Source organism: Mercenaria mercenaria, chromosome 1, assembly GCF_021730395.1.
Source record: "Mercenaria mercenaria strain notata chromosome 1, MADL_Memer_1, whole genome shotgun sequence".
Taxonomy (NCBI): Eukaryota; Metazoa; Mollusca; class Bivalvia; order Venerida; family Veneridae; genus Mercenaria; species Mercenaria mercenaria.
The window spans coordinates 95147459-95173485 of record NC_069361.1 but is presented as its reverse complement, the minus strand read 5'-3'; the positions used below and the strand labels follow the sequence as shown (position 1 = coordinate 95173485).

The window sequence follows — 26027 nt, the reverse complement described above, 5'->3', positions numbered from 1 at the left end:
ACGTTAGAAATAAAATGTCAGACCTGAATTGATGCAAACATACATTTGTATTTAGTTGATGTGTGACAAATGTCAAGTAAGAAACTAAATTAAAGGGCTTGGTACTTAGATTCCTCTGACCACTAAAATATTAGGGTCCTAAATTATAGATTATGCCATTATATTTATATGATATATGTTAAATAACCACTAATACCAATCCTATTTTAAGTGAAATGAGTAAGTTTACAACATCATTTATGCATGTCCTCACATATATTTGATGCCTCTTAAATACTTCTGTAACTCAGCCTATCCTCATAGGGTTGCCGGATGTCTAGGAATATGGAACTTCCGTAATCATAGAATCGAAGGCTAGGATTACCGTACCGTAATCGTAGCCACTGCCTAAAATCACTACAGAAATAAGCATTTCGGTGGAAAGGACAAAAAATATTATTTTAGACTTCAAGTTTTCCAGCCGAAAAACCTATTCCCTATTTCATGTAAGGATTCTCCTTCATATTTAGCCATTTGGAGTAATATGGATTTAATTTTGTATCATTATTCTATCTGACGGTAATGTGATCCAGTAAACAGGTCTAGGAAAGTGGTATATTTACAGATTATCTGTAAATTTACAGATAATCTATAAATTTACAGATTTTTCGATCTGTAAATTTACATATTGTGTGTATGAAAATTCATGAAATTACATTTATTCCCAAAACCGCAGCTTGATACTAATTGGTTTATTTACAGTATGCACAAATTAACATCATTTGTGAGTTTCAGCCACTTTTACAGACTTTGAATTTTTGGCATTTTCAAAAAAATCAAAGTCAAAGGAAATGACCTAATGTTACAATTGACCTTTATTTATGCATACGATAAGTAAATCAATTAATTTCAAGCTGCGATTTTGAGTCAAAGTATGATTTTAGCAGTTTTCAAACATTTGATCTGTAAATTTATAGATCGAAAAATCTGTAAAATTATAGATTATCTGTAAATTTACAGATAATCTGTAAATATACCACTTTCCTAGACCTGGTAAAATACTCCTGGAGTTGCATGTTCTTTTTGAGCTACAGGTACAAAATTACTTTCAAATAATATGTCCGCTTAAAACTGATATAATTACTCGATTTTCTGTGTGAGTCAGACAGCTGTAACTTTTCTACCTGTACTAAAACTCTAAGTAAAACTCACACATGATATGACAGCATTTGGCGTCCCAGTAGCCATGACTGCGAAGAGAAGTCAATGAAGAAATCCGAGGAAAGTCAAATGATTCATAAACTGGTTCCCTGCATTTTAAATATGACCTTTGAATTTACGCAGAGTGTAACAAGATTCAGATTAAAAAATGGCAGCCCCCATGAAAAGATTTTGCAGTGAAAAATGTTTCGCTATGCAAAAATGTCTTTTTGTCAGATATGTATCAGTTCCACACTCAAAACAAACGCATAGTCAGGTAAAAGAACATTGTATGTCAAATTAAATCATTTGGAAGCTGCATTCTGATTACACATGGCAAAATTTTTCAGAAATTGAGAAAAAACTGAAGGTCAAGATTTGAACTGTTGAGTGTTGTATATCGTCGGCCTCTTTCGAAAAGGACGGACCTGCATTTTTGCAAATTTTTTTTTTTTTGATTCATTTTCAAAAAGATAAAGTGTTTCTGTTGAGCGCAAATAACCAATCTGCTCTATTTACCAAACACGCAGCGCATATAACAAATTTTTGTACGTTGGTTATATGCGCAACGATTTACCAATCGTTGCGCAGGATAAATTTAATCTGCGCGATTTACCAAATGCGCAGCGCAAATAACAAATGTAACTTTATATATCAGAAATTTGCATTTCGTGTTTGATAAATCATGCAGTTGGTCAATTTATTAATAAATATAGATGTCAAATGCTGAATATCTTGGTACTTGAATTATATGTCATAAATTTGTTTCTACATCAGTTAATTCACTGCAGTCGGTCACCAGGTTTCAATACCTCGATCTTATACTAGATGCAATAAAACCCAAACATGCGTGAAGGTGTGATTTCCTCCAGCTTGCACACGTCGTCCTCTGGTATGTTTAAGGCTATTTTTATAATTTTCTACTTCACCCGAGCACACACTTAGCAAAATATCGTTTTTATTATATTGAAATATCTTGAAATTTCACAATAATATTCTTTTTACCAACGGGAGCATATCTCTCAACATGTCTAAGATAAAAGATGAAATAAAAAAGTCACAGAATTAAAAGAACAATATATGTGTTCGGTGCCCTGCGCTAAATGAAAATCTGGAAATTACTCTGATAATTTGAATATCTTTTATCAATCATATTAACTTTTACTTAGATTTACGATTACAGACTAAAACTATAGTTTTTTTACAAATCTAAATGGATCTATAATGTTACACCTGTAACTTGCGTGGGAGGCCGGTCCTGCGCTAATAGCAAAGTTTGAAATTACACTGTATTTCAAATATATTTCATTCATAAAACATACTATTTATGTAACTTTTAAATGAATACTGTAAAAGAATGATTAGAAAAAGAGTGATTTCTGTCATAACGAGAACGAAATATTATATTTTTTATCCGCGCAAGATGTGTGTCTGCGCTAATAATAAATCTGGCAATTACTCTGATAACTTGAAGATCTTTTATAAATCATATTAAGTTTTACTTTGATTTCAATTATAGACTAAAACCTATAGTTTTTTTTTACAATTCTTAATGGATCTATAATGTTACACCTGTAACTTGCGTGGGAGGTCGGTCCTGCGCTAATAGCAAAGTTTGAAATTACACTGTATTTCAAATATATTTCATTCATAAAACATACTATTTATGTAACTTTTAAATGAATACTGTAAAAGAATGATTAGAAAAAGAGTGATTTTTGTCATCAGGAGAACGAAATATTACATTTTTTATCCGCGCAAGATGCGTGTCTGCGCTAATGATAAATCTGGCAATTACTCTGATAACTTGAATATCTTTTATAAATCATATTAACTTTTACTTAGATTTACGATTACAGACTATAACTATAGTTTTTTTACAAATCTAAATGGATCTATAATGTTACACCTGTAACTTGCGTGGGAGGTCGGTCCTGCGCTAATAGCAAAGTTTGAAATTACACTGTATTTCAAATATATTTCATTCATAAAACATACTATTTATGTAACTTTCAAATGAATACTGTAAAAAAATGATTAGAAAAAGAGTGATTTCTGTCATAACGAGAACGAAATATTACATTTTTTATCTGCGCAAGATGTGTGTCTGCGCTAATAATAAATCTGGAAATTACTCTGATAACTTGAATATCTTTTATAAATCATATTAACTTTTACTTTGATTTACGATTACAAACTTAAACTATAATTTTTCTAAATGGATCTATAATATTACACCTGTAACTTGCGTGGGAGGTCGGTCCTGCGCTAATAGCAAAGTTTGAAATTACACTGTATTTCAAATATATTTCATTCATAAAACATAAATTACTCTGATAACTTGAAGATCTTTTATAAATCGTATTAACTTTTACTTAGATTTACGATTACAGACTAAAACTGTAGTTTTTTTAGCTCACCTGTCACAAAGTGACAAGGTGAGCTTTTGTGATCGCGCAGTGTCCGTCGTCCGTCCGTGCGTGCGTCCGTCCGTCCGTAAACTTTTGCTTGTGACCACTCTAGAGGTCACATTTTTCATGGGATCTTTATGAAAGTTGGTAAGAATGTTCATATTGATGATATCTAGGTCAAGTTCGAAACTGGGTCACGTGCCATCAAAAACTAGGTCAGTAGGTCTAAAAATAGAAAAAAATGTGACCTCTCTAGAGGCCATATATTTCACAAGATCTTCATGAAAATTGGTCAGAATGTTCACCTTGATGATATCTAGGTCAAGTTCGAAACAGGGTCACGTGCCATCAAAAACTAGGTCAGTAGGTCTAAAGATAGAAAAACCTTGTGACCTCTCTAAAAGGCCATATTTTCAAGGGATTTTTCATGAAAGTTGGTCTGAACGTTCACTTGATGATATCTAGGCAAGTTTGAAAGTGGTCACGTGCGCAAAAACTAGGTCAGTAGGTCAAATAATAGAAAAACCTTGTGACCTCTCTAGAGGCCATATTTTATGGATCTGTATAAAATTGGTCTGAATGTTCATCTTGATGATATCTAGGTCAAGTTCAAAAGTGGGTGACGTGCCATCAAAAACTAGGTCAGTAGGTCAAATAATAAAAAACCTTGTGACCTCTCTAAGGACCATACATTTTCATGGGATCTTTATAAAGTTGGTCTGAATGTTCATCTTGATGATATCTAGGCTCAATTCGAAACAGGGTCAGTGCGGTCAAAAACTAGGTCAGTAGGTCTAAAATAGAAAAACTTCTGACCTCTCTAGAGGCCATACTTGTGAATGGATCTCCATGAAAAATTGTCTGAATGTTCATCTTGATGATATCTAGGTCAGTTTGAAACTGGGTCATGTGCGTCAAAAACTAGGTCAGTAGGTCAAAAATAAAAAACCTTGTGACCTCTCTAGGTCCATACCTTTTCATGGATCTGTATGAAAGTTGGTCTGAATGTTCATCTTGATGATATCATAGGTTGAAATTTGAACTGGTCAACTGCGTCAAAAAACTATGTCAGTAGTCTAAAATTATTAAAATTTTTGACCTCTTAGAGGCATATTTTTCATAGCTCTTATGAAAATTTTATCTGAATGTGTCCCTTGATGAATCTGGCAGTTTCGAAACTGGTCAATGTTGCGGTCAAAAATAGCCATTAGTTATTAAATTAGAAAAACCTTGTGACCTCTCTAGTTTACAAATCTAAATGGATCTATAAAGTTACACCTGTAACTTGCGTGGGAGGTCGGTCCTGCGCTAATAGCAAAGTTTGAAATTACACTGTATTTCAAATATATTTCATTCATAAAACATACTATTTATGTAACTTTTAAATGAATACTGTAAAAAATTATTAGAAAAAGAGTGATTTTTGTCATCAGGAGAACGAAATATTACATTTTTTATCCGCGCAAGATGGTGTCTGCGCTAATGAATAAATCTGGCAATTACTCTGATAACTTGAATATCTTTTATAAATCATATTAACTTTTACTTTGATTTACGATTACAGACTATAACTAAAAGTTTTTTACAATCTAAATGGATCTATAATATTACACCTGTAACTTGCGTGGGAGGTCGGTCCTGCGCTAATAGCAAAGTTTGAAATTACACTGTATTTCAAATATATTTCATTCATAAAACATACATTTATGTAACTTTTCAAATCATATACTTTACAAAAACTGATTAGAAAAAGAGTGATTTATTACGAGAACAAATATTACATTTTTATCGCGAAGCTGTGGTGTCTGCGCTAATACATAAATCTGGAAATTATCATCTGATAACTTGAATATCTTTATAAATCAATATACTTATTACTTTGATTAACGATTACTCAAACTTAAACTAAATTTTCTAAATGGATCTATAATGTTACACCTGTAACTTGCGTGGGAGGTCGGTCCTGCGCTAATAGCAAAGTTTGAAATTACACTGTATTTCAAATATATTTCATTCATAAAACATACTATTTATGTAACTTTCAAATGAATACTGTAAAGAATGATTAGACAAAGAGTGATTTCTGTCATAACGAGAACGAAATATTACATTTTTTATCTGCGCAAGATGTGTATCATACTGCAGATATTGAAACCTGGTGACCGACTCCCATGAATTTACTGAATTGAAATAAATTTATGACACATTTTTAAAACCTAGATTTGCAGTATCAGTCTGTAATTGTTAAACAATGTAAAAGTTAGCATGGTTTATGGCAGTTATTCATATTATCAGAGTAATTTCCAGATTTTCTATTAGCGCAGGACACATCTTGCGCAGCAACAAAATTTCGTTCACGTTCTGGCGAAAATTACTCTTTTGTACTACAAAACATTAAAAAATATCAATACGATCTGTAAGAAATGATCAATATATATTTGAAATATCGGTGTCATTTCAGGATTTGATATTAGCTCGGGATCGACATCCCGCACAGGCTACGGCGTTTGAAAGTAAAAAAAAAAAATGAAAAAACTTTGTGTTATTAAATATACTTTGGATATTTTGTATCATTTTAAAGTTTTTTAACACCTATGACAAATGACTCTTAATACCGTCGTCAACAGAAATTTTTAGTCCATAAACTACCGGGGACGTGAGCACCGCATAAATACGCTCATTTACTTTAAAAAAATGTTTTTCTTGTTCTTTACAAATTAAGCACAGTCAATTCACACCTTTACGCGTGCCTGATCACCGTCAGTTTTAAAATTAAACTGTTTTATGTAGGCCTACAAGTCTAACCCTCTAATGATATTCAATTTTACTGGGAGATATCATCCATATGTTAAAAGCGCAGACTCATTTACCAAACGCGCAAGACAGTTACCCTGCGCATATAAGAAATATATAAGGTTGCCCGATTTACAAATCGTTGCGCAGATAACAAATTGGTTATTTGCGCTGCGCGATTTACCAAATGCGCAGATTGGCTATATGCGCGTAACATTTCCACGTATGTTGCGAAGATATCAGATTACAATAGCCAATCGCAAAGGTCAAAAATTGTCACGTAAGTTTAAAATGCATTAAATAAAGCTTTTTGGAATTCTTTTAAATTCATATTCATACAGCACTATGGTGTAGTTTTTAAGATAGTTTTTGCATATAGGTCTTTTTGACGCTTTAAATTGTACTTCTATTTGCAGAACCTGTCTGTCAAATTTCGTTTTTTTGTCCTGAAAAATGGATATGCAGGTAATCTTTCGACTGGGCTGACGAAACGGTCCACGGCTTTACTGGACTGAATACTTAGTGCCGGCTATAATTGATATAAAATTTCATAAATAAATGTCTTGTATGTACACATCTCTGTTTTAAAAAACAATAACGATATTTACTGTTTTGATCATGCTGGAGGCAAATCGATAATATAAGCGGAATGTCGTCATGTACGTGTCAACAATCCTCATTTTCCGCCAACTGTCAATTGTACTTTTTTTCATGCACGACATTTTTGCAACCACATTTACTTTCAGCGGAATACATCGGGTTCAAATATGTAAATACATTTTTTATATTTTCTGTGAATCATTTAGATTTAATAAAACGAAATTGGTCAAAATACTTTGCTTAGATTAGATTTAAAAAATTGTTCTATTATCGCAGATTTTAAATTAACATACATTTTAGCGAAATTCATTAGAAAATGCAAGTTATTACCTATTATTAAACTTCTTTACTATTTGTTTGACAACCGATAGATTAGAAAAAGTCAGTTCGGAAGCTGCGCAACCTGTTTGAATTGCTTTGTGGTCAAGACTAAAGTTGAAAACAAATAATACCAAATACATTTGTAATCTAAAACTATATTGAAACAAATAAGAAAGTTGTCCATTTTTTAAATACTTTAATCAAAGAGTTAATTTACATTTGAAATACAAAACACATGTTTTAAACCGGGATCTAACTCTTAAAGTAATTTAGGATCTTGTTGTTTTATTAAATAAATATCTAACAGAATATACTAAAAATGAAAAATGTCATAAAATGTTGCTTAAATGTGATTGACCACCTTTTTAAATTCATTTTCAGTATGTCTTGAATGATAGACATGAAGTAGGTAGCATTTATTTTACAAACTCAGCATTTGAAATAAATTGCTGCTAAATATATAATTAACATAGCAAATTCTTGACAAATGGACTGAATTTTTTTATTATATTCACATCATCATATGCAATTACGCAAAATATTTTAAGAATATATATTTTAGCAAACAGAAAACTGGGGAAAGTAACTTGGATATCGTATTTTCAAAATTTGGTTTTTGAGCCTCTACCATCAACCCTAAGTTTAGCTTCTACCATTAGCCCTCAGTTTATATATACAGACACTATCACTAGGGCAAGATATAGCCTCAAACCCAAAGTTCCCCAACAGAGCGAGATGTCCAGGCCACTGCAGTCACAGATATTCAGATATTTTTCAAGAAATAGATCTACTATTTATTCATGCTGAATCAAGTTTGAAACTGAGTAATAAGGGGTTGAAAACTAGGCCACAGGGCCATATCTTAGAAAAACCTTGTTAACTTTCCCATTTAAGGCCACATTTTCTGCCTAATCTATGTGAAAAACATATCAGAGTGTATATCTAGATCAAAACAGATATTGCGTTATTTTTGGATCAAACAATAGGTGATTAGGTAAAATCTTAGAAAACTTTAATGTAGTCAATTCTTCAGGAACTTTGTTTCTACTTGATCAACATGTTAGCTAGTAGAAATACTGGTTATTTTGGAAACTTGGTCAGCTTTGAAACTGAGTCAGCAGATAACTGATAAATTGCCATCAATGTCCTTTTGATTTGGGAAAACATGTGACCTAAAACTTAACAAGTTGGTGCAGTTTCAGCTTGTTTTGAATTTGTTGCAAATGTATATACAAAGTTCTTTTTTTTATTTAAAGAAATCTCCAGAATTAACAGCACCACCTCCGGAGGTTAGAGAGAATGACTGGATAGGTCCACCTGATAAAGTGTCCAACATACGCCAGATGGAGTTTTATATTCCAGAGGGAGAGACAGATATTGAAAAGAAGTACCGAGAGAAGAGACAGTCTGTCCTTGAATGGCATCATGAATTCTGGACAGAACACAATAAAAATTTCTTCACAGTGAGTTCTTTATGCTGTATGTAGTCATTTCAAAGGGAGCATCTGGTTTAGTTGTCCAGATTTTCTACTTTGCTTCATGACTATTTGATAGAGGACAATGTATTGGTTTATCCTCTTCGGCTGCTTCATACGGAGAAGGTGGCAAGCGCTCAAGGAGAACATGTTATTCTTTGTACAGAATCCAGGAACACTGGCCACCATTACATAACTGAAATACTGTTGAAAAAATGGTGCTAAAGACAGAACTGACAGTTAATGTTCTAATGATACTTTAAAAATATTTGGTGGTTTATTTATCTTACAAGGTTTATTTGTATTACACATCTCACCAACTTAGCTCAGTTGGGAAAGAGCATATCTGTGGATTGCAGTCAGGTGAGCAGTATGTTCTCAGTGCAATTTGATTAACCTTTAGCCTGCTGGTGGCAAGTGATTCTGCCTTTGCAACCAGTGCAGACCAAGATCAGCCTGCACATCCGTGCAGTCTGATCATGGTCTGCACTGTTCGCTATTCAGTCAGTAAATTTTCAGTGAACACCCCTTTGATTGATAAATGGTATTGCCCAAATTGAATGATGAACCAGTCCATGTTAGAAATTTAGCAGGCTAATTAAGGGTTAAAGATATTATGTCTGAAATGATTTGAACTCTAAATCGGATTCATGTTGAGAAGTTGGCAGTAACTAACATTAAACAGGTTAATACAGAATCCAAGATAGAATCAAAGATGGTTGGTTAAGTTAGCCCTTACCCCACTAAATTTCTATAATTAACTTGACCATCTTTCAATTTGGACAGTACCATTAACTGTTAAAAGGGGTGCTTACAAAAAAGATACTGACTGAATGGCAAACAGTGCAGATCATGATCAGACTGCACGGATGTGCAGGCTAATCATGATCTACACTGATCGCAAAGGCAGAATCAATCGTGTCCAGCACGATAAAAGTTAACTGCCAGCTGTTACATAACTTATGTACAGTTGAAAGTGATAATTGATAAAAGTCTTTATTTTTCCAGATCAGCATTTTAAATGTTTTTTCTGTTTTCAGCAAAAGGAAGAGTTTACACAGCAGAGGTTAGCAGAAAAGCAGAAATTAGGAGTTAATGAAGACAGCAAGTCTGTGTCTGCTGAGGAGCTGTCTGAATTCTACAAGAAATTTTTAGATGATAACTATAAAACACACATCAAATATAATAAGTAAGAATCAAATTACGTGTTTGAAATGATTATTTTGTCTTTAAATAATGGATATTAGAAAAAAGTATGTAGTTTGATAACACAGTTCTTAATTTTACTATAAATATCTTCTTTACCTCTGCTCTTGTTATTATCAAACCGTGCATGAGGTCCCAGCATACATCTTTTACTATAGGGTCAGGTGCAGGAAAGGTCAAGGTAACTGGGGTCAGATATTGTAAGTGTTTGATATGGCAAGGTTAGTCAAACAGTAGAGCATGTTGTCCTCCAGCAGCTCTTGTTGCATCTGTAACCTAACCCAGAATGAGTGTAGGTGCCTGTTAAAACATGTTCCTCATGTAAAACACCTTGTCTGCATATTCTATCTTTTTTGATTTCTGAAAACTGCTTTATCACTAAAAGATGAACAGCACTCTCTGTAGTAATTTAAATAACAGAGTAAATTATTGATTGAAAACTTTGTTAAAATATATCAGAAATTTGATTATTTCTCAAAGAATTGAATGTGTAAACACAATCCTGTCACACATATATATATAAATTATATAACACATAACTACAATATACCTGTATGTTCTATGTTACGAGTATTTGTCTGAAGATGGACTTCTGTAAAACTAGGATAGGATGTGAAAGCTTTAGCAGTACTTATTATTAAAAATGCTCAGACCAATTGCCACTCCCATTCAAAAAAGACTTAGGTCATTTTTATGTTGCACTTTCAAATGAGAATTGAGAAAATTACATATAAACATCTATACATGTATAAAGTAAAGACTACTGTATATATTTTCAGAGAATGGTATAAGAAGAATGTAATGTTGCTGTGGCCTGCTGTAAAAGTCAATGTGATAAGAATGATGTCATTGAGAAAAAAGAACAGTCAAAACAATACTTGACCATATTTGGTGTGATATTTTTATTCTGACAATTATGATTTATTGTAACAATATGTATTTCCATTTCTTATTGATTGGAACCATCTCATGGATTTTTAACACAAGTAAAAGTAAAGAAATCTGACATAATTATGCAACCTCTGATTTTATGTAAAATTCTGAGTTCTTTTGGATCATGCTCAGATATTTATGAGGTTTGTTGTTTGGCTGCTTATTAAAAAGGTTGTCATAAATATGGAGTAACAGAATGATTCATTTTATTCTTAAATATTTGCATTCACTATGCATTTTGTATGGAAAGAAAAAAGTGTTTATTGTAGTGTAAACAAGATTGGGTGTAATAATATCAAGGACGGCCCTTGCCGCGATATTGCATGTGCAATCTGGCATCATTAAAGCAATTCATGGATTTGCAAGAAGGCCCAATGTGGTTTATACCTGTATAAAGGCACAAAAAGTGGTTCATTTCGCCGAAATATGAACAATATCACAACTAACAGCCTTAGAACATCAAGAGGGTAAAGAGATTGATAAGGAGAGTAGATCTCAAAGAGTTGTCAAAGCCTGGTCTAAATAAACAGCAAACAGTCAGAAAGTCCAGATCAATAAAGAAAGGTTAGATAATTCTGGGAAAACTTTTACTCAGTAACATTGATATCGAAGCTCTATTGCTTGTTTATTTTTTAGATTATTTGTTACAGTATAAACTCGCATTCATGAATAAACGAAGTTTTTTTTAATGATTGGATCATTACAACTGTAGCGGACATTTTTAATGTTTTTTCTTTACATAAAATGTTACAAGAAGCTGCCAGAAATAAATATATCTAATCAAAAGTCCTTTTCTTCTACATGTTCAAGCTCTGAACTGAAGATATTTTTATATACCCGTGAAAGAGGACGCATTATGGGAACACCTTAGGTCAAGACTGCCCTCATCCTGGGCATCACTTGCTTTGCATAGTCTGTCTATAAGATAAGCTTAAAAAGTCTTTTTGTCTAAAATCTGAAGGCCTAAAACTTAGATATTTGGCATGTAGCATTGTGTAGTGGTTCTCGACTAAGTTTGCTCAAATTATGCCCCAGGGGTCAAAACTAGCCTTGCCCATTTGAGTCATAGACTTACACATGCTCCGGAAATTTGCTGGTTTCTCGTTTTTGGACCGATTTTTAGCTCACCTGAGCAATGCTCAGGTGAGTTTTTCTGATCGCTCGATGTCCGGCGTCTGTCGTCCGTCGTCTGTCGTCTGTCGTCTGTCGTCCGTCGTCTGTCAACATTTAGCTTGTGTATGCGATAGAGGCTGTATTTTTCAATTAATCTTCATGAATATTGGTCAGAATGATAACCTTGATGAAATCTAGGCCGAGTTCGAAAATGGGTCATCTCGGGTCAAAAACTAGGTCACTAGGTCAAATCAAAGAAAAACCTTGTGTATGCGATAGAGGCTGTATTTTTCATTTAATCTTCATGAATATTGGTCAGAATGATAACTTTGATGAAATCTAGGCCGAGTTCGAAAATGGGTCATCTCGGGTCAAAAACTAGGTCACTAGGTCAAATCAAAGAAAAACCTTGTGTATGCGATAGAGGCGGTATTTTTCAATTAATCTTCATGAATATTGGTCAGAATGATAACCTTGATGAAATCTAAGCGGAGTTCGAAAATGGGTCATCTCGGGTCAAAAACTAGGTCACTAGGTCAAATCAAAGAAAAACCTTGTGTATGCGATAGAGGCTGTATTTTTCAATTCTTCTTCATTAATATTGGTCAGAATGATAACCTTTATGAAATCTAGGCCGAATTCGAAAATGGGTCATCTTGGGTCAAAAACTAGGTCACTAGGTCAAATCAAAGAAAAACTTTGTGTATGCGATAGAGGCTGTATTTTTCAATTGATCTTCATGAATTTTGGTCAGAATGATTGCCTTGATAAAATTTAGGCCGAGTTCGAAAATGGATCATCTCGGGTCAAAAACTAGGTCACTAGGTCAAATCAAAGAAAAACCTTGTGTATGCGATAGAGGCGGTATTTTTCAATTGATCTTCATGAATTTTGGTCAGAATGATTACCTTGATGAAATTTAGACCAAGTTCGAAAATGGGTCATCTGGGTCAAAAACTAGTCACTAGGTCAAATCAAAGAAAAACCTTGTGTATGCAATAGAGGCTGTATTTTTCAACTGATCTTCATGAAATTTAGCCAGAATGATTACCTTGATGAAATCTAGGCCGAGTTCGAAAATGGGTCATCTGGGGTAAAAAACTAGGTCACTAGGTCAAATCGAAGAAAAACATTGTGTATGCAATAGAGGATGTATTTTCAATGATCTTCATGAAATTTGGTCAGAATGATTGCCTTGATGAAATCTAGGTCAATTTGAATATGGGTTATCTAAGGTCAAAAACTAGGTCACTAGGTCAAATTAAAGAAAAATCTTGTGTATGCGATAGAGACTGTTTTTTTAATTGATTTTTATGAAATTTGGTCAGGTTGATTGCCTTAATGAAATCTAGTCGAATTTGAATATGGGTCATCTGAGGTCAAAAACTAGGTCACTTGGTCAAATCAAAGAAAAAACTTCTGTATGTGATAGAGGCTGTATTTTTCAGTTGATCTTCATGAATTTTGGTCAGAATGATTGCCTTGATAAAATCTAGGTCGAGTTTGAACATGGGTCATCTAGGGTCAAAACCTAGGTCATGTCTAAGAAAATGCTTGTTTTATCACAAGAGACCAATTTTTTGGTCCAATCTTAATGAAAATTGGTCAGAATATTTGTTTCCATGAAATCACTAGGTCAAACATGTTTTACACTGTTATGGAGTGTTTCTTAGGTGAGCGACCTAGGGCCATCTTGGCCCTCTTGTTGATTTTTCAGACCGATTCGTGAAGTGAAAAGACGAAAAAAATCGGTCCGGTAAAAATGGAGAAAAAGTATAAATTTCGGTCTGAAATCTCAATATACTGCCAAGCAGGAAATTGTTTCAAACGGTCTGATTGTCGCCTTGACACAACAGTGCTCGCGCGGCACATCCTTTAATGTTTGCAGGCAGCCGACTGCAAATGTATTAAACATTTTTGTCTGATTTCCAAATGCTTCTGACTGGATCCAAATGCTTCTGACGGGGACCCACTTTAATTTAGACTATTAGCCGACGGATTGTTAAAATTTATTTCAAAAGGCTATGTTTGAAGACGGGTAAAAAGAAACAAATGGTCATTGCATTTAATGAGACATCACACGGGAAACCGATATAAATAATTTGTATAACTACTTGATTTGTAAAAATTACATGATTCATTTGGCAGTCCAGTTGAAACAAGTACAGAAAATCGTCTTTGCAACACGACTGTACAAAAAAATGGACTGGCAAACCCGAATGATAAAGAAAACCGGAGTGGCGGACCGGCCAGTTTATCAAATCGGTCTATGGTTTAAACATATTTTATTCCCAACAATATACATAATTATATTTAAATACAAACATTACATGTACAGTTGATGGAAAGGATTAGAACGAAAGAGAAGTCTTATAGCCTAAGAGTTCTTCTCGTCTTTAATCGGTCTTTAAAAAACGTTTCAAAATGAAATTTTATTTACATCAGAAGAGAACATATAACTTTATAAAACATAGTTGCTTACTGAAGTACAACGCTAGTGAAATGAAATATCCGCGTAGACTGATCGGTACCATGATTAGGACGGCAAACACACGTGACCTTTTGGTACCATACACACGGGAAATTCGATCTCAGCGTTCACATAACGTACACATTGGGTCCTTGTCAAAGTACTCTAAAATATTGAGGATGTTTGGCAGAGACTATGAGTCGAGTAAATCACTTTGACGCATTGTATTTAAAAAAAAAAACGTCAAATAATGAGGAAACATCACAAAATAACTGCCGTATATACGGTACCGAAGTCACGTGCGTTGGCTTTTAGGCTAGTTAGGTATACACGGTGCCAAGAAAACAATACCTCGGCAATTTTATCATTACAAGAGTATTTTCTCGGAAAAAAACCATGATCGAAATTTAAACAAAGTAACGATCACATATAACATTGAATGACTGAATAATATACATGTATATATTATAAAAACTATATTAAAACATAGACTTAATATATACTATAAAAAAACTACATAAATGTTCCTGTCAAAATCCTCCCGGTCTAGAGCTAAGTATTTGGCAAATAACATTGTGTAGAGGTCCTCAGCCAAGAAATCATGTACCCATTTGAGACAGGCAAGCTATATAGGGTCATCTTGGCCCTCTTGGTTAGATACTTCTATGAAATTGTTTGATGATAGTTTTTGTTAGAAGAAAAAAACTTTGGTAAATTTATCAGTTCAGTACCAACAATGAAAGGATGTTTGTGACTTTATTGGTTTATATTAGATCTAATTATAAGGTACCAATAAACATTGTCTATGTACATATAGGATAAAAGTTTGACAAAGTCATTAACATGTTTATACTGGTAGGATCGAGTAATGTTAAAAAGACAGTCATTGAGATATATTGTGTTTTGCCTCAAGGGTATCAATAGTAGATGAGCTGTATCTGGAATTTGGCTGGATGAAAATCACTCCTATTTTTGGAATTAATGAGGCAATAATGTGGTTCTGGAGGAAAGGAGATTTGGCAGTTGATATAGCCAAAGAGGCTTATTTTCATATTCAGGATTATTTTCTAAAGTTTTTACCCATTAGGCGTAAAAAATGTTTGTTTCCGGTATCCCGACCTACCCTAAATTTTTGGCCCAACCCTAAATGTTTTATGGCCTTGGAGAATATTTTTGTCAACTTTTTAACAAAAAATTGCAAAACTGCACTTTTTATGCTTTAAACATGGTCATTGATGTTAGAAATCAATTTACTAATGCTCTAAAGGCATAACCCCATTATTTGTATAATTATTTTTTGACACAAAAATAATTTCCTACCTACCCTAACGTTTTTTAGCATGTAACCGGAAACAAAGATTTTTTTAGGTCTTTTTTTCCAAAGGTGACTATAAAAATATACGCCATATGTCATCAAATGAAATGGATTATTTTCCTACCTTATACTAACCAATAATGTTTAAGATCGAAGCCATATATTTATGTCTCTCTTCCCCACCCCCACCCCCCTTTGGGGGAGACATATTGTTTTTGCCCTGTCCGTCCCCGTCCGTCACACTTCATTTCCGATCAATAACTGGAGAACCATTTGACCTAGAACCTTCAAACTTCATGGGATGGTAGCTAGGACTTATGGAGTAGACGACCCCTATTGTTTTTGGCCAAAACATTGAAAACCATTTCCGATCAACAACTTGAGAACCACTTGACCTAGAATGCTTGATTGGACATGCAGAGTAGATGACCTCTATTGATTTTGGGGTCACTCTGTTAAAGGTCAAGGTCACGGGGGCCTGAACATGGAAAACAGTTTCTGATCGATAACTTGAGAGACATTTGACCCAGAATGTTAAAACTTCATAAGATGATCGGAAATGTAGAGTAGATGACCCCTACAGATTTTTTGGTCACTTGATTAAAGTTCAAGGTCACAGGGGCCAGAAATTGGAAAACAGTTTCTGATCAATAACTTGAGAACCATTTGTCCCAGAACGTTCAAACTTCATAGGGCGATAGGACTTACAGAGTGAATGACCCCTATTGATTTTGGGATCACTTGATCAAAGGTCAAGGTCACAGAGGCCAGAACATGGAAAACCATTTTCAATCCATAACCTGAGAACCACTAGGCCCAGAATTTTGAAACTTCATAGGATGATTGGACATGCTGAGTAGATAAACCCTATTGCAGCCAACCATCGGTGTCTCTTGGACTTTCACTCCTGTCCCCTATTGACTTCTTAGCGAGAGACATGCGCTTTTCTACAAAAGCATCTTCTAGTATTAAATATTTTGAATGCTAAATAAATTGCTTATTTAAAATTGATGTTGCCACAGTGTCACAGTACTTTCTTAACTATAAGCTCACATGGATCTTAAGGACCAGGGTGAGCTATTTAGATTATTTGACATCCAATATGTCTGGCTGTCAACATTTTTTTGAATAATTTTTCTAGAACTTGGCATGGCCAACATTCCAATACATTGACCAGTAGTTTCGGCAAAAGTAGTCTCCCTTGAATATACACCGATCGCGGACCCGATAACGTTTATCGATAAACAGTTTTACTATAGATTTGTATAGGAAAATATATTTCAAACATTAAAAACGTATTTTTATCGTTATTTAACAAAATTTTATATCCTCGTGAAGTAATCTCCATTTTTTGCCCTTTATTTCAATATATTTTTTATCAATGTGATACAAAAACTTATTGCTTCCATTTTTATTTGAAGTTGATGCCTATGGTTTCTATGTATTTCTATGTAGAAATTTTGAAAGACATTTTGAAAAGATCGGTTATGTCAGGTTTTAAAGAGCTATAAAAATATTTTCTATCAAAATGACATTATTTTATAACCTCATGAAGTATTCTCCATTGTCTGAACATTGTCTGGGTATTTTTTATTTTAAAATTGAATAATAACAAATTGCTTCCATTTTAATTTGAAAATGAAGTAATCGCAATCTTGAGCACACTTTTCACAAATATTTACTTGACGGTACAACGGTTGTGTTGCGTATCTGTTCGAGCGTTTTATTTATTTATTTATATATTATGATTAAAGGTAAAACTTTTTTGAATTGGCAATCTTTAAGTCACATCTTTAATTGGAAAATTGGTCTTAAAAAGTCCGCATTAAATTAAAAAGGCAATTAGAATTAATTCTATGTAATTGCTTTACAAACTGTGTGCCGATATAATTTTTGACGATATTACAATAAACTGTTCAATAACTGAAACATTTCGCGAAAATTTTGTTATATATATGAGCCTAAAATATTACATACAACCATGGCTTCTTTACGTTCAATGATCACTGCGTGAACGTAAAAGTATAAATTACAAATTAATGTATGATGGTCATATGAACTGTGGTGATAATTTGATTTATTTACCCGTGCATGCATTTCAGTAGAAGATGAAAAAGGTACACTTTACGAAACTTATTATTCAAATTAAAAAAAAAAGAAACAAGTATATATTTATCAAATACAATAATCACTTTCACCGGTATATGACCTTTTTCATGATATATTTTTTATGAAAAAGACATTTTTATAACTATATTATAATTCTACATTCCATAAAGGAAAATTAAGTCCTACTCCACAAATCTTCATGGTCCAATGGGGACCCCTGTTGTGCAAAATTGCCCATCAATTAGCGACTATTACATAATCGCTGATAAGCAGCAGATAAGACGGGGTTTTTAGATTGTTATAAATACCAACAGACACAACAAACAAATGCACACGACAGACAGTCACAATGGAAAACAGTGGATAGGGACAGGTATACACATGACAATATGGACAGTTGTGATAGACGCCAGGAGGGTCTAGCACTTATGGCCAGTTTTTCAACTATTAAGTAAAGACTTAAGCTCCGACTTAAGCCGTGTCGGATATATTTACAACGCTTAAGTCAGCACGTGAATAACGGGGCTCGACAAAAGTTAAACCATCGATTGGATTTTTCTACTTTGAGCGGTGTCAGCAATGACTTATCTTTCTATTGTTATTTTAAACCTGGGGCATAGGTGGTTTAAGAAAAGATGGAGGCGGAATATTTAGACATGGATTTAAATTTCCAGCATAAAGTTAAAGCAGAAATGTTGAGGAGGGAGGGAATGATACGGGACTGAGCAAACCCTTTCGTTATGTATGACGATTTGGACTTTTGGGTAGATTTCGTCTCAGTAAAGCTAGTATTAGAGATGTTCTACTTTATAAAAAAACTTAAACCAACGGCGACGCCGAGCTGACGTTGGGGCGAATGCAAAAGCTCTATTTTTTATTCGGAAAGTCGAGCTAAAAATGTAACAGATTCCACTCTTCAATTTTAACTTTACTAAATTCGCTACGTTTGTACACGTTTCAAAATATACGAGCAAGCATAAATATATAAGTGCATGTAATTAATTATAATGTAACGCAAAAATATGTATTTGAACATATATATATATATATATGGATAAGCACGTCTACATATATAAGTCTCCTTTCTATGACGTGTGGATTTTGAAATTCATGCATTTGCAAGTGCAGTTTGAGTACCTATACTATTAATTTAAATTTACAAATGCATTCCTAATTACAAGTACATAAAAGGTGGAACATATAGGAATAATGAAAACAATAAGACAATGAGCAAACATAGGAGTGCTTGTAGTCTTACCTTGAAATAAATTCACCTTTTTTTCCCAGCATTTTTTTTCCCATTCATTAGACGGGCGCTAGTGCTTTTGTGTTTTAATGTGTCTTTGTATTTTCTATGAGAAGTAGTAAATCACCAAAGTAACACGTTTTATCTGTGAAAACGTACAGCGAAACGGTCCGATGACTGTATTTACAGCTTCATAGTGTGTGACCAAGACTTAGCTAATACATTGCAAAAATACCCGCCGAGTATTAGTAAAAATCCGTTAGAAAACAAGGTTGAGCGATAGCTTAACTAATACTGATTTGAGCCTTTCTTAGTGCTAGAGTTGAAAAACTGGCCATTAGAAACAGTTTTGGCCCCTTGAGTGATAATACTTTAGCACAAGAAACACCAGATGGAAAAAATAACTTAAATTCAGGTAAAAGAAACGCACGGTCGCCGCTTGATGCTGAACTGACATTTAAAAAGCAGCGAGAAAACGGCCCAGAAAATGACTCTGTTTCTATTCCGTCAGACGATGAGTCAGCTCATTCAATAAATCAGCTATCCACTAACAATGAAATTGATCAGAGGTCAGACAGCGCACGGGATTCTTATGCCAGCGATGTCAATAGTTAGGACGGAGCGGGGAACGGCTTTTGTTATCCAAACAATAGACGTTATCAAAATAAACCTACTTTACTAAATAGTTTAAAGGTATTATCCCTGAATGTTTGTGGTTTAAATGCAAAATTATGTTGTCCAGATTTTTTAGATTTCATTAATAAGTATGACATTATTGGATTTCAAGAAACAAAAATTGGCGATACTGACAATATTTCTGTACCCGGATTTTCTGTGTTTTTACACAATAGGAAGAAACTGTCAAGGTATAAATCTGGCGGAATCGCCTTATTTGTGAAAAATGAGTATGCACCTTTTGTAGTTGTAGATCATGTAAGATCTAGCAATCTGGTATTGTTCTTTAAAATTTCCCATCTATGTTTTGGTGAATCAGACATCAAATGCGGAGTTATATATATTCCGCCATACGGATCAAGATATGCTAATGAAGATCCATACACTGAGTTACAAAATGAACTGTTTAGATATTGTTTAAATGGTGAAAATATATTGTTGTTTGGAGATTACAACTCTAGATGTAGCGATAGACAAGATTTCGTAACAGTTGACAGTTTTTTATCTAATCTTGCGGAATTTGATGACTTGTACTTTGAAGAGACAGTTATTTTTAAAAATTTTGAATTATTTCATATCCCTTTAAATAGAAAATCAGCTGATACCTCATTAAATGGCTATGGGTGTCAAATGTTAGATTTTTGTAAAGGTAATCTGTTTATTTTAAACGGCAGAGTAGAGCCAGACTACACCAATCCTAAAACTACATGTAGAAATGCAAGCGTTGTTGATTATTTTTTATCAACTTCTCATGTCTTTAAGCATATTCAGGAATTGGAGGTTTTTGATTTCTGTGATTTATTTTCTGATGTCCATTGCGCAGTAGCAGTATCACTAAAATATAAAGATGACGTAGATAGTCATGTTACAAATGTAAATAACAATGCTGATGATATAAGTATGGAACCTATTACAAAACTATGGGACTTTGATAAATCTGAGTTATTTATTGAAAATTTAGATTTCTTAAAAATTGCTGAAATAGAAATTCGAATAGAAAATTTGTCATATAATAGCATTATTTCTACAGATGACTTAAATGATATTGTTACAGAAATAGGGAAAGTCTTTGATAACAGTTCTAGACAGTCATTTGGAACATTGAATGTCAGGAAAAATAAGCCAAATAAAATGAAAAATGTAATTAATACTAACCCTTGGTTTGATGCTTCATGTAGAAATGCTAGAAATATTTATCACAAAACTAGAAAAGCGTATAATATGTATAAAACGGAATATTATAGAAAGCTTCTTAAAACAGTCAGTAAAAAATATAAAAAATATAAAAAATCGATGCATTACGCAAAACATCGTTATACCCATGAAAGAATGGAAAATCTAAAGGCATTAAGATCTAGCAATCCGAAACTTTATTGGAAAATTATAAATCCTAAAGGTCAGGTAGCAGAAACAAGTGCAAACTTGTCTAAATGACTTTTTTGAGTTTTATAGTAATCTGAATACAGAGGACTCTGAAAACGAAACTGATGGTCCGTTTATTACTGGACAAAATGATATTTTAACAGAAGAGATTAATTCGGCAATTACTGAAGCTGAAATATTAAAAGCTATTAAATCTCTTAAAAATAGCAAAGCTCCAGGTATTGACAATATTGTTAATGAACTGATCAAAGCATCTTCTAATATTATGCTTCCATTATATTGTAAATTGTTTAATCTTGTATTTGATACTGGAGTAATTCCAGAATCTTGGACTATTGGTATAGTTAAGCCAATATATAAAAATAAAGGTGACCCTTGCTTACCTGAAAATTATAGGCCTATATCACTTTTGAGTTGTTTTGGAAAACTATTCACATGTACCTTGAATAATAGATTAAATTCATATGCTGAAAATGTACGACTAATAAAATCTTCACAGGCAGGTTTTAGAAAATCTCACTCAACTTGTGATAATTTATTTATACTTAAGAGCTTGATAGATATTGTACAGTCTAGTAAAAAGAAATTGTATTGTTGTTTTGTAGATTTCAAACAGGCATATGACTCTGTTTGGAGAAATGGCTTGTGGTATAAACTGCAACGGGAAAAGATAAATGGAAAATGTTTTAATGTCATACATAACTTATGTAGTAATATTAAGTCGAAGGTGGTAACCAGTGAAGGCTGTACAAACTTTTTCAATTGTAATGTCGGTGTGAGACAAGGCGAAAATTTGTCACCATTTTTATTTAGTATATTCTTAAATGACTTAGAAAGTTTTCTATGTGAAAGAAATGTTGAGGGATTTAGCAAAACTTTAAATGGCGAAAATTTACATATATACTTGAAATTATTGATTCTTTTATATGCAGATGATACTGTGATATTTGCGGAATCTGAAAACGATTTACAAAATGCCTTAAATGTTTTTAAATCATATTGTGACAAGTGGAAATTGAAAATTAATGTTGATAAAACAAAAATACTTATTTTTGGTAAAGGTAGAACCAGACGAAATTTGAATTTTTATATTGGAAACAGTCAGGTAGAAATCGTCAAGGATTACAAGTACCTTGGCATTTATTTTACCAAGGGTGGATCCTTTCTTACAACAAAGAAATATATAGCGGACCAGGGAAATAAAGCGTTGTTTTCTTTTTTGAAAAAAATTAAACTCCTTAAATTGTCATATGAACTGCAAATAGATCTCTTTAATAAGATGGTAAAACCAGTATTACTGTATGGTTGTGAAATTTGGGGTTTTGGAAATGTTGATTGTATTGAAAAAGTTCAGTTGAAATTTTACAAATATATTTTTAAACTTAAGAAGTCAACACCGTCATATATGATATATGGTGAACTTGGTATCTTTCCAGTACGTATTGATATCTATAGAAGAGTTAAGTCGTTTTGGACAAAACTTATTAAATGTTCTAATGAAAATACTGAAAAATTATCTTGTAACGTTTACAGAATGATATATGAAATGAATATTTCAGGTACTGTAATGTCCCAGTGGATCGACAATATTAAATATTTATTATGTTCATCCGGATTTTCGGGTGTATGGTATAGTCAGAGTTTTTTAAATGACAAATGGTTGATTGAGTCAATTTGTCAAAAATTTAGAGACAACTTTATACAGAAATGGAATTCTGATATACAAATTACATCAAGCACTAATATTTACAAAGCTATTAAAACTAATTTTCATAGAAGCGCTTACATCAATCTTTTGTCATCTAGACGTAGTCTATCGATTATGCGTTTTTTACTAGAAACCGTAGATTACCTGTGGAAACGGGAAGATGGCAGGGAATACCATCTTCTGAAAGAAAATGTACTTTTTGTAATAATGATGTAGGAGATGAATTTCACTATCTTTTTATTTGCCAAAAATTTGTTAATGAAAGAAAAAAGTATTTGAAACGCTATTTTTATGTTAATCCAAACTTTTTCAAATTGGAAGAATTGTTTTCTAGCACAAATATAACTGTACTGAACAAATTAAGTATATTTGTCGATGTAATTATTAAGAACTTTTTACGCTAATATATTTATTGGAACATTGCTAGAACACATATATTATCATCATTTGATATGCTTTGTAGTATCACATACATTTATCAGACTGCTATATATATATTATGTTTGTCGTTCTCCATTGAACTCCAATTTGTTAATATGATATGCCGCCATTACCCACTGTATAACTATGAAAATGATGCTTATGTTGTTTACTTGATATAAACCTAAGTTGGAAAATAAAGTTTGACAGTAGATTATCGTGGTGGACACCTCTTCACAAATGTTTTATAGTCTTACTACGAATATTGTGAAACAGTGAAGTTTTATTGTAATACAATAATTTTTAAAAGCAAATAGATATTTTAGGTTAATTGTAAAATGTAAGATAGTATGTGTTTAAGACAATTATAAAATGTGTTTGATTTTTTTAAACAAATGTATGTAATTGTGCACAAAGATGACTCAAATGAAATGTTGAACTTACATTGTAATAGATCTAGGCATCTAAAAGCACACATGACACTAGAAATTGCCAAAATTTATATTGTGTTTAATTCAGTTTAGGTTGTATTGTCCAGCTGTTCGAAACTATTCTGAAACAAACTGCTGAACCGTCACCTAAATTTCTTTTATAAGTTTCTACATCCATCTAAAATTTTATGCAAAAAAGTATAATAAGTAAAAAAAGTACATCTATGATCAATTTGCCGATAAATAATTTAATAAATAAATATCTGTTTTATCGTTTAAGCTATAAGAAGATATATTTGGCAGAACATCTCTACTTTATGTCTCAGTTGATGATTTGTATTACAGACGTATTTTGGGGAATTCATCCAAACTGAGCTAGAAGCATCATGTAGTCAAGGATTAGGACTCGTTTAAAGTTACAAGGATCATTCTTTAAGCAGCATCGTATCCAGAACTACTCTGTGGAGTTAATCCCGATTTCGTTGGAAACATATATTATGCCGAAAGTATTTTGTTATGCTTGTTAGCTTATCTAGGCCGAAGGTTCAGGGCAAGGTTATAGTGTAAAAGCAGAAATTTTCGCGAGGGTTTAATTTTCGCTATATTCGCATGGACCTACATCTCTCGAAAATTAATCTCGCGTAAATATTCACCATTAGTATAATTAAAATTCAAGTAGAATACCATTTTTACAATTTCGCGAATATTAAACCTCGGGAACATACACAGAATTTCAAATTCGCGAAATTTTGGCCTAGCAAAAGTATGTGCTTTTACAGTAGTGTAAGGAGATGGTCTGGCAACCACTCGTCATCATCCTTTTTCCATAATTTTACTGTTAATGCTTTAGAGGTTATAATTTTGATCCAATCTTATTGAATTTGGTAAAAATATTTGCTTCAGTAAAATCTTAGATAATACTGATACTATGTACATTTGAATAAAAAACAAGGTCACTATGTCAGATTTGTGAAAAACACGGTTAACATTTTCTACCTGCTAGACTTGAAACCTGAATGCTTGTCTTTATGAAATATGGAGCAGATTTGAAACTGGGTTATCTTTGGTAAAAATGATATGTAGCACCCTTGTAAGGTTTTCTCCCAAAGTTCGTTTAAATAGGGGCACTTGTCTCTTCTTTTAGGGGCCACTAGAACAAAAAATAGAAAAAAATAGCTTCACACAACTTCTTATCATGAACAAATTGATGGAAACATGGTCTGAAGCATCGTTATAATGTCCTCTCACAATATTTCTTCAAAAAGGGGCATTTGGCCCCTTGTAAGTGCCACTAGTGTTAAAATACTTATACATTTACACAACTTCTTATGAACTGATTGATGGATCTTCATAAAATGTGGTCTGTAGCATCATCATAAGGTCTTCTTTCATCTTCTTTCAAATGGGCGCACTTTCCACCTTTTTAGGGCTGCTAGAGCTAAAAGTAGAAAAAAGAGTTAAACAACATTTTCCCTAATAATATCAACCTTTGGAATCAGCTTCTTAGTGACATTGCAACTCTGCCTGACCTTGACCAGTTCTGATATCCCAACTAGTGTTCAGCGCTGGGTGATTTACTTAAATTGGTACTGTTTCCAGCAGTATCGGTTTAGACTGGATGTTGGGGAGGTTAATATGACGCCTGCCGTGGGCTCAGCTGGAAATAAATTGTTCCATCCATTCCTGGTGTGTCTTTCGTCGACTACCCACGATAAACAAAAACACTTTACCTTTTTTTTAAGCAGACTGTGATAAATCATTCAGTTTTAGGTAGGTGTTCAATGGTTTTATCTCTTTCATAATAACTGATTGGAATACTTTCATTCAAGTCTTATTGTATCAGGCAATATTGATTGCCAAGTTCATTTATTTCTCTTACTCTTTATACTTATATTTCCAACATGCATTTAGTCATGCCTGTAACACTCGCTAGAGGGGTTGGCAGTATACAGAGACAGATAGATAGAACGTCTTCTCTGGATTCACTTGATAGGTCCTCATTAAACTTATAAAGTCCTCTAAATGATTTATGTATAATTTGTTTTGCCCCTTTTTGGGACCGCTAGAGCTAGAATTGAACCGCTTCGTGGATCTTCATTAAACTTTGTCCGTAGCATCTTTTTAAGATCCTCTTTCAAATTTGTTAAAGCGTTCGCACTTGACTTGTTTAATGTGTTTACTCTAAATACTATTGTTTATTCTGTACAAGTATTCAAGGTCAAATTGTTCAAGGTCAGAT

At 33.1% G+C, this 26027-nt stretch overlaps 2 protein-coding genes across 3 annotated transcripts in view; one reads left to right on the top strand and one right to left on the bottom strand.

The window, feature by feature from the left end:
* Positions 1-1288, bottom strand: part of LOC123529669 (WD repeat-containing protein 27-like) — a 32514-nt gene extending 31226 nt beyond the window's left edge. Inside the window, exon 1 of one of the 2 annotated variants that reach the window (XM_053517715.1) lies at positions 1192-1288. In XM_053517715.1, coding sequence (XP_053373690.1) covers positions 1192-1195 — 4 coding nt within the window. In that variant the 5' untranslated portion in view covers positions 1196-1288. Of the gene's footprint in view, positions 1-1123 lie in introns of both variants that reach the window. The other variant, XM_053517724.1, reaches the window with a different exon arrangement.
* A 16-nt stretch (positions 1289-1304) lies between these two features.
* On the top strand, positions 1305-11106 carry LOC123529680 (COA8 family protein CBG23705, mitochondrial-like). Its single transcript, XM_045310125.2, has 4 exons — positions 1305-1456; positions 8561-8767; positions 9820-9968; positions 10765-11106. Exons 1-4 carry the CDS (start codon positions 1349-1351, stop codon positions 10865-10867), a joined length of 567 nt encoding a protein of 188 aa, XP_045166060.2. The 5' UTR covers positions 1305-1348; the 3' UTR covers positions 10868-11106.
* Positions 11107-26027: the final 14921 nt, after the last annotated feature.

Bases quoted from the DNA above. Each gene is read 5' to 3' on its own strand.
- LOC123529680 (XM_045310125.2), top strand. From the start codon at position 1,349: ATGGCAGCCCCCATGAAAAGATTTTGCAGTGAAAAATGTTTCGCTATG. The intron at 1,457-8,560 runs GTAAAAGAACAT...TTTTATTTAAAG, and splicing joins CAAAACAAACGCATAGTCAG to AAATCTCCAGAATTAACAGC. The intron at 8,768-9,819 runs GTGAGTTCTTTA...TTCTGTTTTCAG, and splicing joins ACAATAAAAATTTCTTCACA to CAAAAGGAAGAGTTTACACA.